This window comes from Drosophila elegans, unplaced genomic scaffold (assembly GCF_018152505.1).
Source record: "Drosophila elegans isolate 14027-0461.03 unplaced genomic scaffold, ASM1815250v1 contig_149, whole genome shotgun sequence".
Lineage (NCBI taxonomy): Eukaryota > Metazoa > Arthropoda > Insecta > Diptera > Drosophilidae > Drosophila > Drosophila elegans.
The window spans coordinates 17,304,369-17,317,467 of NW_024545513.1; the positions used below are offsets into that span (position 1 = coordinate 17,304,369).

Genomic DNA, 13,099 nt, shown 5'->3' on the forward strand with positions numbered 1-13,099 from the left:
TCTACATGGCTCTGGTTGCACTGACAAAAAATGTACACAAATATTGGAGACACAACAGCCAAATTATATTATTGTTTTATTTTAACAAACCGATACTTTTAATTTAAGCCTTAATGTAAACCATTTATTTTTATATTAAATAATATTGTTTATAGTTAAGTTCGATGTGAAAACAAAATTTAGAATTGTTATTTATAAACTAAATATCCATTTACTAATCACAATTGTCTTACAAAATTGTAGTATTTTAAAGCACAATTTAATTTTTTTAATTTATTAACTTAAAGATTTGTTGATTGCTTTAGTTTGTATAATTTTTTTTTATAATTTAACATTAAAAAAAAATTAAGATGACAGTTGATGGTTATTGTGTAATTAGCCAGTCTCAAGTAGATTTTTTTTCAGTGCCTTTTCAAATGCCTCATGTGAGTTAAAGCGTCTGTGTGTCTTAGCGTTTGTTTGAAATTTTACCAAGCATCGCAAGTAATGGGTAGAATTTTTAATTATTTACACCCACACACCCGTCTGAATACTTGACGGTGAGCTAATTTGTTATGCGAAACATCTTCGGCATGGAAATAATTAAAAAGTTTTTTTTCCCCAGCATAGCCCCTTTTATTTTTAACCCTGCCCACTATCGCCGTGTCCTTATATCCTTATATCGATCTCTAATTCATCCGGTGCTTTAACCCCCTGTTGACTACCTTTCTGCGGTTATTTCGCTTCCTCTTCGCTTTGTTACGCTTCGCGTCACGGAGTCTTGCAGCCCGGCTGTATTTTTATGGCCGCATATGTGCGGGCAGGGCAGGTAAGGTGAGGGGAGGTGAGGTGAGGTGAAGTGAGGTGAGATATCCGTATCCGGATGGATACAGACTCCTCTGATTTCGAACGGTTCCGGGTGGACTGCTCGGCAGTTCGGTTTGCAGCTTAATTGGATGCCACAATGTGAAATAAATTGAGCAGAAAATTACGTTGCCCGCCAAATCCAAACCGCACGGAGATGGCATTAGAAGAGACGGGGCTTGGTAGTAATCCGGCCAGGTCATAAGTTTCACTACGGCCAATTGGCCCCGACGGAGTCGTAAAACGGCTGCCCAGAAAATAGGAGAAAATCCAAATAAAATCCGTCTTGAAATGACTGTCTACAAAATACAAAAAATTGGACAAAATATGGAACTAAATCAACAAAATGTCAAGGATAAAATTGTTAATTAGCTACTACTTAAAAATAATTACCTAAATTAAAAAATTAACTGAGATTACCAAAGATTTTAGCTTACTTCTGTTTACTGTAATTATTCAAAATATTATAATAAAAATAAAATAAAATATTAAAACACTTAAAATAAAATTTTATTTTAACAAAATGATAATCAGTACTTACTTACTGTAATCCAGGTTTATATGTCCTATACAATAAATGAATTATCCCTCCTTGAAAAAATACTCTGTTATCACAATTTGTTATTAATTTTCATAATTTTATTTAATATAATTGTTGAATTTAAGTTTTATTTAGATCATTTTGGTTTAGTTTTTTTGTTCCTCAAATAAAATGTTTTAATTACATTTATTTATTTTATTACAAAGAACTCTCATATGCTTTATTTTTTTTTATTGCACAAAATGTTGGTTTAATTTCTATATATATTTAAATATGCGGGGATCTTGGCTAAATTATACACATAGTTTCGGTATTTTCTTTGGATTCGTGTGGTATACATCAATTACATTTTTACTTCGATTCTGTTTGTTAGCGAGTACATATATATATATATGTATATATATATTTAAAGAATGTGCTATTTTGGACATTTCTAACCGATTCCTTAACTCTATTTACCGTTTGCGTAGTATAGTGTTTGTTTGGAATTTAATTGCATTGTTGCATTTTTTTTACCACTTACAGCTAACAAAAAAAATAATTACAATATAAGTTTCCAAGTGTCATAGATTGCGGTTTCGGGTGTGCGGTCTACCATTTAGTATACAGATATCTCGTTATATGCATATTTATAGTTATATATTTTTGTTTTTTTTTTTTTTTTTGTTTTTTGTTTTGGTTAGCTTAGATTGCACATGTTTATACACATTTAAAGGACACGCAGATCGAAGCACATGAAATGAACAGTAAACAAATTCACGAACATGGATTACGGCTTAGGAACTCAGACATACATCGGCTCTACGACCCGCCCAATTAAATAAATCCCCCCCCGTCCCCCTCAAAAATACCCATACCCTCGCTCATTCCCAACACTCATATCTTACAGAAAAAATAGGAAAAATCACTATAAATCAACTTGGCTTTGGTTTCACAAATGTTTACGACTAGTTTAAAATTTCTAAGTATTTTCATGTGTTTTCGTTAATCGATTTCTGTATTTTATTTCGGTAATTTCTTATCGCTAATGTGACTAGTTTTATGGCTCGGGCTTACCACGGGCCTGGAAAAAATACAAAAAAAAAGTAACTCGATACAGACCCAATGCTGTTTTAAATTCATATATATTTTTCTTGTGTTTTTTATGTCTTAAAATTGCACAGAAATGTGTTTGAAAGGGTTATCCTTTCACCCTTCAAATTTGCTAAGTATTTCCGTCGTAATCCCTAGTTTATATTCTTGTCTCTTTATTTAACTATATGCTATTTGGAGAGCTTTGAAGCACTCCAACAAATTCTACTAAACGTTGATAATTTTGGTTTTGTTTATATGGTCATAAGATTATGAGAAAAAAAACACACAAAAATCCACAAACTTCTAGAGATTTAAAAACAATGCTTTAAGATGCCTGTTCGTGGGATATGAAATATTTTACATCCGCTGACACTATATACAAGCTGAATACTTTCATCGGATTGTAAAAATTACACCCATCACACCTACGCTATTTTTTTAATCTCCAAAGATTTCTGTTACGCCCCAGGTATATACAATAATTTTTTTTCGAACAGGGCTCAAACTCCGGTGGCTCCCAGTTTTCGTTGACCGATAGCTCTTTCAAAAATAAATTTGAATTCACAAATTGGTAATATATGAAGATAATTTCTTATGTGCAGTTTGAATGCTTCAATGGATATGAACCTTCAAGCTATCGAAAGTAGCATACGTTTCTTATTAAGGTACACCTTATGATCGATAATTTCGCCATAACAAATCGAAAATAGACTATGAAATTTTGTATTCTGTCCTAAAAAAATCTATTCTTATCTTGTCGATAATCTCGAAATCGAAAATGGTTGATTACAAATTTTATGCCTTAAAATTGTAACGTTGACTCGATAAAAATTTGCTGAAAACAATAGTCTTTAAATCACAAGATGCCTGTAGTGGCATCTCTTTGCTTGCAGCTTAAATATATACATTTAAAAAAAATTGCAAAAATCGATAAAAGTATAAAATTGCAATCGGTAATTTTGTTATCGATATTTTTGACAATTCGTTTTGTGATTTCAATGTGCTCTAGACTGCAAATCGGTTTTCTGCAACTGGAATTCACTGTTCGATCCTTTTAATATTTACACGTTAGAAACCCCCCAAGTAGTTCATGCCCATGCCCATTCCCGCCCCCATTCCCATTCCCACGCCCATTCCCACCCCCACCCCCATACCCGCCTCGTGCTGCGGCCCGCCCCCCTCGCACTATAGAACCGCCGAGCCGCACCACAGAACCTGACCTCAATAGGGCCTCCAAACGCTGCCCCCATTGTCGGTGGGATTGTGGTGGCCGCGATGGGCAGCTAAGGCGGCCACCTGCCGATTGCTATTCCCGTCCTCGATGTTCCTCACCGAGGCGCCGCAATTGCCGATCAGTGTAAGGTCGCCCGGATGGGTCACGCCCCCGCCGGCCATGATATTGTGCTGCTGCCGTACGCCCACATTGCTGATGTGATCCATGACGCTCTGCAGTTCGCCATGCACCGATGAGTTCGGCGAGGCGTGGGCGGGCAGCGTATGCGAATGGAATCCATGGGCGGACTGATTGGCAGCCGTATAGAGCTGCGAGTAGAGCAGACTGGCCGGCAGCACTGGATACAGCGAGCCATTGCAACCGGCGGCGGCGGCAGCGGCACTGCCATGCCCACCGCCCACCACTCCCGATCCACCGCCATAGGCGGAGGCGGCCGAGTGCTGTGCCTGGTTGACAATGCCGGGGAAGTTCTGATTGGCGCCCAGCATCGAGGGATTGCCCACTGCAGAGGCGGCACTGCCACCCGCTGCCGCCGCTCCACTTCCGGCATTGGCGGCCCCCCATTGGCAGCCCCGCCGCCCGCCGTGCTGCCCAAGTTCGGCGTGTTGGTGGTCAGCAGGTCCTCCTGCACCGGTGATTCCGCCTGTGAGCTGTCACTCAGGCTGCGCGGTCCATTTTGGCTGGAGTGGACGTTGTACTCGTTGCTCGCGTTGGTGTGGTATCGCGGCACCAGAATGGAATTGCCACCGGCACCACCGCCGCCGGCCCCGCCACTGCCCGCTCCGCCGCCGGCCGCTCCTGCACCGGCACTTGCACCACTCGCCCCACCGTTGACCGTCGAGGAGATCGAGGTTTGGCCGCCGGCGCCCAGCAGACTGTGGTGCGTCATCTGGCCACTGGTCGAGCCCACCAGGCTGCTCAGGTGCTGGTCCAGATCGCTGGCCGTCGAGTCGGGCAACACTGCAAGAAAATAGGGGGAAACACATTATTTACAGTGATATAAAATGGGGTTATAAATATATATGTCTGGCTTTAGATTTCAACATTTTTGCTTTTTATTTAAATTATATATATAATCATTATGGTAACTACAATGCATATTTTAAAAGCACAGAGATCTTTTTAGATAATTTATTTATTTATTTGAATGAGAATTAAATATGAATTGTTTTCACAATAATTTTATAGTTAACTTGGAAAAGATAACAGACGAAGAAAATGGAAAATTTATATATATCCGTGGATTGGCAATATATATGGTTAGTATTAAATAATTTTATACAATTGCTCATTATTATTTTGCTTTATTTATCGTAAGCATAAGTATAACATAAAACTTTAATATATACAGAAACCTTCTTGTATGGTTAGCTAACTTTTGGTAATTTAGTTCTTTCTCTTTTATTTTTTTAAGATTTTGATTTAGTGTAAATATATTTCATGTAAATTAGGATTTAGGGGCGAACTTACTGGGAACACAGTCGCGATTGGTGGCTCCTCCGAAGTCCTGATTGTTGCTCTGGTCGTTCGAGGAGCAGGTGAAGCCCAGGGCTGGATTGTTGAACTGGGCGGATGTGGGCGTGGTGCAGGACGATAATCCGCTGCTGGCCAAGTACGGCGAATATGCTGAGGCCGCCGATCCATAGCCCCAATGCGTGTTGCTGGCACCTAAGAGTTGAAAATAAATACTCAAAATGTTTAGTTAAAAATGGATTAAAAATATATGGAGTAAATTAAAACAAAATTAAAAATTATAAATAAATAAATTATAAATAAATAAAATTATAAATAAATTATAATTAATGTTATAAACGTATTTAACTTTAGTTAGTATATGGCTTAAGTATATTTTAATACTTAATAGTAATATTAAAAAACCATACGCAAATGTTTGAATCTGTTTTAAAACAAATAATATATCAAAGAAAAAAATACGGAAGTATACAAATTTATTTCCCTAGCTTTATTATTGTTTAAATACAAAATAAATGCAAGATAATTGAGGATTAGCATGTGGCGCCCTGTGGAAGGTCCAGCTCCCCCAATTTGATGGTCCATGTGGGCCGCTAATTGGAGGTCCTGGCCCTCAGCCACTTTCCACATATTATGCGGGACCTTTGCCGCCATTTTGCGGAGACAGGAAGTGGAAAAAATACAGCGACAAACAAATCAATGGAACGAAACAAGGGCTGCCGAAAATTCAGCCTCACTTTAGCCATTTAGCGGGGCTGTAGGGGGTTAAACAGAAGCCGGGGTAAGAGGAGTCAACATTTTGCGGGTCGCCGGGACCCATGCACAGATAATTAGGCTTAATTAATAGCCCATTCGGAAATTATTAATTAGTTTTTATAGGCGACGGGCGAGTTTTCGTAGCCGGATATTGATTTTGTGGTGGCTTTATTAATGCTATTGGCTTAAATGTTTCTACCTCCATTAATTACGTGGCTTTTTGTGTACAATTTTCTCTGTGGGATGTGGGATGTGGGATGTGGGATTTGGGCTGTGTGGACTGTGGACTACTCTACCCGGTGTCTGTCATTATCCGTGTCTGTGTGCGAGAGTGGTTTGTCCTGCCTGTTTGTTGTCACACTGATTGACTTTATTTGCGCATATTTTCGGGCCCTGAATTATTAACAAGGCATCGGACAGAGGAACATTTCCCATTTGCCGAGGGTTGAGGTGTGGCAAAATAAATGCAAATATATTATTAAGTCGCACGGAATGGCAAAACTCTTTTAAAAACAACAAAAAACTCCAGCGGACACTATCACCTTAACCGATTTGCACTTTTACTTAACTTTAAAAAATGTTTATAAAATTTCTTATATTTTTGCATTGCTTTTTTTATTCTTAAAAATTCGGTTCAATCTACCTTTTTTTTTTCACAAATTAAACTCTTATAATGTTAACCATTAATACTACCTAATACTACCTTCCCTTAAAAGCATAAAATCCAAGCTCTTCGCTATTCGAGTTTGGGTTTCATGATTCTTGTTTTTTTTTTGCGAAATTAATAAAATATATGCCAGTAATTAAGTCAAGCAGCGACTGTCAATAAAATTTGTCAATAAATAATTCAGGATACTTTGCTTTTTGCGTATTTACAATTAATTTATGGGTAATCAGTATCACCAGACACTTTCAGTAATCATTATTTACTTGTGCGCCCGTTCCCCACATATACATATTTATGCGCGTTATATAATGTGGATTGCCTTTTCAGAATCCTGTAAATCGTGCAATTTGCATTTTGATTTGTGCACTGGGCTAGACGTTAAAATATTGACACAAAATGGGCGTATAAATGGTGAGTGACAGGTGAAGGAGACGCCCAAATTGGCAGCCAATTTGCGAGTTGATTGCATTGCATTTTATATTTATGGCGATTTTTTATTTACATTTGTGTTTTAAGTTCACCGGAATCACTCTGGTCAGTGGCGGTAATAAAATATAAGTGGCAAGTGCTACAAATAATGAATTGGAAAAACACTTGAGTGGGGTATTTAAATCAATAGCGGAAGAACATTGGATTAGAATTAAAAAATACTTTTATAAAGTGGTTTTCACTTGAGTATAACTTTGAAAAGATTTTTACAGCTTTGAAGAACTTAAATTTACTATTTATTTTATGTTTACAAATAATTCTTGAATGAAAATGCTTATACCAATATAAAAATTGAAAACTAATCTTACTAAAGGTGTGATATTTACAAATAAGCCCTACAAAATATCAGCAAATTAGTGAGCTTTAAATATTTCCCTTAATATTTTTTAAAAATATAAATGGATATAAAAATACTTTAATGATGAGGACATTCAAAATGCTCAAGATATTTTAAAGCACAAAGAATATCATATTAAAATTATAAAAATTTTTGATGTGCTCTTGTTCAAAATTCTGCCATTATGGATTTCCTCGCCAATATTTTTATGCCAACGTTTTTATGCCCAACTCTTTGCCTTTGCGTTTTTCTACTTTAACAACGTTAATATGTTAATTTTATTATTTTCAGCTTTTTTAATAGCATCAAGCTCTAAAGAGAAAATCACATTTGTAGCCGTTGCAAACATTTTTTGTAGCCCCAGGCAGCTAGTTTTGGGGAAGGCGATGGGGACAATGTCTAGTCCGGCTTTTGTTGCTGATGTTGTTGTAATGCAATTAATTGTCAATTTAAATTGAAACATCAAATTTAATATAAATGCATTTTAAAATGTACAATTAAATTTATTTCACCTACGCAAACACAAGAGCAAAAACAGCATAAAAAAAACTGTCTCCCACAATATTAATTATTGATTTTGTTATAAATATTCTATCAATAGAGGTGGAGTTGAAAATGAAGAATGATTGCGATGTGTATAATATAGAATAGAATATCGGTGTTTTTTATTTGGCAAACAACAGGCGACCAGCTATTAAAAAAAAGACAAAAACAATTTTTTTTTTAGAAAAAAAAAAAAAATATATATTTATTTAAAAATACAATTCATTAACAACAGTTTTCTGTTAAACAACTTTTTGTCAATGAGTATCGAAGCATTCGAATAAAAATAAAAATATTGGCTCAACCTGTTTAGTATTTGAGCTGTCAAAATTGGTTTACATTCGCTTGGTTAACTGCTTTCAATATATTGGACTGCGTAGTTTTTCATTTAAATCATAATTTGAATGCGAAGCTCTGATTTAAAAGCTCTTTTTTTAGGCGATGACTTTTTTCTCCTCCCTCATTTGTGTGTGTGTGTGTGTGCTTGTGTTTGACCAACGTTTATTTGTTTGTATAGTAAACTTTGGTTAAATAAAGTGGCCAACAGTTTAACAGCAACAACAGCAACAACGAACCCACTTAGGCCAGAAAAAAGCCTATATGGCAAGGTGACCCGCAATTTTACCACATTCAAATGGTTGTCCAACGGCATTAAAACGAAAAAAACAAGCGTGTAAGTTTTTAAAGTTGCTCTTTTTTTCGTCATTAACACTCGACATATATGTATGTCTTTTCATGAATATGTTTGCCAAAAAAATATTGTTATATATAAAATTCCTCTCTGACTAGCTTTGGTAATAAATTAGTAGGTCTACAAAACATTGAGAAAACAACTTTTAAAATAAAAAAATGTTTTTTCCATGCCATAGTTAAATACTATCAGTTTGGTAATAGGTTGTGATAATCGAAATTGCAAAATAAAGTTTTTTTTTTTTTAATTTGGTATTGGGTTCAAAAAATTATATATTGAATTCAACTTAATAGAATTATAAATTATTTAATAAATAATGATGGCAAACAAAAAGAATATTTGTAAATACTTTTTGATACAATTTGAATTTTAAAGAGTAACTTAAAGTTAATATCACATATCCCAAAAATATTTTGCATGGCTAGATTTAAATAAACAAAAATAAATACACACACAAAAAGAAACAAAATTTTCAAAATTCTGAAAAACTTAAAAGGGGAAAATAAATAGAGTTGTGGGGATTACTCACTCTGACAATTGCCAATTGGCGGCATCCTGAAGCCGGAAAGTGGATCCGTTGAAAAGTGGAACGGTCTTTGGCCAAAAGCGAAGTGGAACTGTTGTTGTTGTCCTAAAAGGGATAACACTAAGTTTTTTTCAGTTATAATTTTCTGTCCTTAACTTAATGGTTTTGTTGCACTAGAACAGTGGTCGATTGCGATTTAGATTTTAAAAAATGTATTTCTATAACAGTATAATTAGTTATGGCATTGTTATATTTTAATATAATCTATTTTAATTGAATCATCTTTCTCGAAATGTGTATAAAGAACTACCTTAAGTTTATATAATGTCTAAAAGTGTTTATTTTTTTTGAATAGTAATAAAGTTTAATAAAACAAAAACCTTTAGTAACCTTTTAATTAATTCACCAAAATTTATTCAATTTGCAAGCGACCACTGTACTATTTATGTGTATTCGTGTAAATGGCTGCATTAGTTTCGCTTTGTCTGTGTGAAAACTTAAAAGACAAGCAGTTCATGAGTGACATTTTGTTGCTTCCGATTCACTTAAGATGAAAAGACGGGTTTTCCCAGCCCCCCAATTGCCAAGACTCCGCAAGAACTATCGACAATGGATTTTGTGTGTATGTGAAAGTGAAATGACAATGGCCCAAAAAACTTTTGCCAACCGGCGACACTTTCAGCTACATTTTTGGTCCGCACTAAAATCCTGCGGCGGTTGCAGTTATCCTGCCAGCTTGTATTCATTATAAAATAATAACCTTTTGTCTGCAGCTTAAAGCCCTTGTGTGTGTGTGGCCCGTTCCCCCCGTTTTTTCGGACTCTGTCTGGCATTCGGGGCATATAAATCATTTCATGGATTTGAATTCGGACCGAAACCAGATTACACAGACCGGCAAAACTTTTGGACCACTACCCGATCCTGACCCTGCCACCGTCCCCCATTTCTGAACATTACGCCTGAATCCAGGAACATATGCAAAGTAAAATATTTGCATCCTTATAAATATGTAACGGGGCAGGCAGAGTGTGTGATAGAGCTGTCTAATGAATATTCCTTCAAGATATTCGGCATTCTGAAGTGAAATGGAGTGAAGTATTAGCAAAGAAGTGTCCTTCCAGCATCGGCCAAATCTCGAGGCAGGAATTAAAGCGGTCTGAGCTTTTGTGCAGAGTGAAATTGCAATGTTTTGGGAGTACTCCTTAATTTCCCTTATTAGCGATGCGTCATCTAAGCTATTTTACAAAATAAAACATCCTATGAAAATAAATAATAATATTTGGGTATTGTTTTACTATAAGCCTTGGTTAATATATCACTTTTAAAATATATGGACCACAATTTACTTTACTTAGTAACATATGTTTAAAATTGTTCTGCGATAAATATAAGCCAAAAACTTTTAAAAAAAATGATTTTTAAATGTTTTAAATGATTTAAAATTATACAATTTTGAAAGACTTAGGCTATCGTCAAACGATAAAATTATTTAGATTAATAAAGTTTGGGAGCTTTTTACAATTTTAGGATTTTAGCTGTTGAGCGATTTTATTTTTAAAACATCTTCGTGAAATTCTTTATTTAATTAAAATCATTTCAATATATTTAAGCCAAATGTAATTAAAATAGCTGAGAGTTTAGCTCCAAGCTGTCCAAAAGCCACGCATCACTGACAATATTGGATCCAAAGGACTAGACCCCGAAACTCCTGCCGATTCCACAATCTCAATCTTTATGTTCGTCTGCATCTCTGAGAACTGCCTGCTGCTGCTGCAGGACAATTTATCTATTTGGCAACTAATAAATTGCTATGCATTGTCCTGCAAATGAAAAGCCCCACAGAAGCCGAGGGTCTTTGAAAAGCGGGGGAAAACCCATTCTATTGCATGGATACCGAATACTTACTTGTCTTGGAGCGGGGTTCGCGTGGCCCATCGACAGTCACTTTGATCGCCTTGTTGTAGGTGGCTATGTGCGGTGGATTCGTTGACACGGTGATGGTTAGCGTGAAGCTCTTCCCTGAAAAAACAAGGCAAGCGAAACAAACAAACAAATTTATGAGATTTTCCGTGCCTAATGTCCGCCAGACATGCAAATCAATAAGGATGATTTGTTTGCGGGTTTTCTTTTGGGGTTTTTTTTTTTGGGATGGAATGGGATATATTGTCACATCGTAAATGTGTTGGCCATAAAATAATAATGGCTTGGTGGTGGCATGGTACTACTTTTATTTAAGGAACACATTTTTTCTAATATTGGATTAATCGATTTATACGATTAACCATATATATACATTGCTACAGTTCTTAAATTAAATGAAGAATAAGTTCTGGTCAAATATTATATATTTTGGTAATTGAATAATACTTCAATTTACAGTTCAAGTGATACATTTGTTCATTGCTATATTTATAAAATTCAAATTTATATTCAAGAACGAGTTCTTTTCGCATTTCGTAATTTATGAAATTATATTTTCAATTTTTTTTTTAGTATTTTTGTACTTTTGTTTGCAACCTCTAGATTTTAGATTGTTCAGCACTCCCTTATTTAAATTGAATTTCAGCTCTTCATTCACCTTTTGAAATAAAGAATTAATTACAATTTAAACTGATTTAGTCTGCTATTCTCTTTTTCCCCCCAAAAAACAAACCCTTCACATATGCGTCTTTCGCGCCCCAAGATTTATTTCGTTTGCGCCGCAGTTTTCTTTTAATTAACTTGTTTCAGCCAGTCATTGTCAAGTGTTGCCAAGGCCTTTTTGTCCTGAGATCCTGCCATTTTTTGTCGCCCAGGATTCAATTAAAAGCATTTCAGTCTCCTTGAGCCGCCGCCTTCCTGTGTTTTCCAGCCTTGTCTATGACAACGCGGCGTATGTGTGATTTGAGGGGGGCGGGGCGGGGTGGGCCGGAGGTTTGCTTTTTAAGTTGACAAACAAAGCGTAAATCATTTCGGCACATACAAATAAACCGCCGACGTTCCCAAACCCTAGCAGTATATATATATATATATATATATATATATATATATATATATATATATATGCGCTGTGTTATATGGGTATAAACGCAGACGAAGGAGCTTACACATGTCCTGGGCACACACTCCACTGAACCAGGACAATATCTTCGCCTCGACTTTCTTTTCCGCCATAAAAAATGAAGTCTCAAGTGGCAGCCCAAAGATGGGAAAACACTTTTGTGTTCGTTTGCCATCAAGTGCAGTTCATTGTTGCGCAATTCTTTGACACTTTCCTTGCGGGGAAAAGCCCTTCGCGAAAAGTGGGTGTTGGCGGTAAAGTTGTGAGACTGGCAATGGATAATCGATCATTTAAGCGAGTAATTTGCGAAACAACTAAAGGAAGTCGTTTTTTTAATTTTCCTGGGAAATAACATTTGTTGGGTAGACTAAAAATAAAGAGTTTTTATTAGAATGCAGTCTAAGATAGCACTTCAAACGAACCCAAAATAGAGAAATCCTTTAATTTATTTTAATAAGTACTTTAATTTTTTAACCATTTCAATGGGTAAACTTTGAACAGTTTAGCTTTTTTTGTCTATTTGACACAAATTAATTAATTCATACTTGAAGGGGATACGCAATCAGTTTTTACGAAAATGCATTTAATTAAATGATACATTTAATTCCAATAATTTAGAGCTACCCACAACTATTATATTAACAGTTTTCATTACTTTGCCTATTTAAAATCTTTAAGTAATTACACATTTTATGGAAATATGTAAACAGATTTTAGAATATTTACATTATTTAATGGAAATACACCCCTTTTGTAGGTTCAGATTTAATTATAATCAGAGCGGTGCTTTTGACCCAATTGATTGATAATCCCACAATAATTCCCAGCCCAAGCCCAAAACGCATTCATCTTAATCTCCACCGAAACTGCGACAAATGGAAATGT

The 13,099-nt window shown here is 35.7% G+C and overlaps 1 protein-coding gene across 1 annotated transcript in view; it reads right to left on the bottom strand.

Moving 5' to 3' along the window:
• Positions 1-3,618: 3,618 nt before the first annotated feature.
• The window catches only part of LOC108144619 (runt-related transcription factor 3), a 38,291-nt gene continuing 28,810 nt past the window's right edge, over positions 3,619-13,099 (bottom strand). The window contains 5 exon segments of the mRNA XM_017269664.2: positions 3,619-4,248; positions 4,251-4,652; positions 5,163-5,360; positions 9,178-9,279; positions 11,080-11,193. Coding sequence (XP_017125153.2) covers positions 3,680-4,248; positions 4,251-4,652; positions 5,163-5,360; positions 9,178-9,279; positions 11,080-11,193 — 1,385 coding nt within the window. The 3' untranslated portion in view covers positions 3,619-3,679.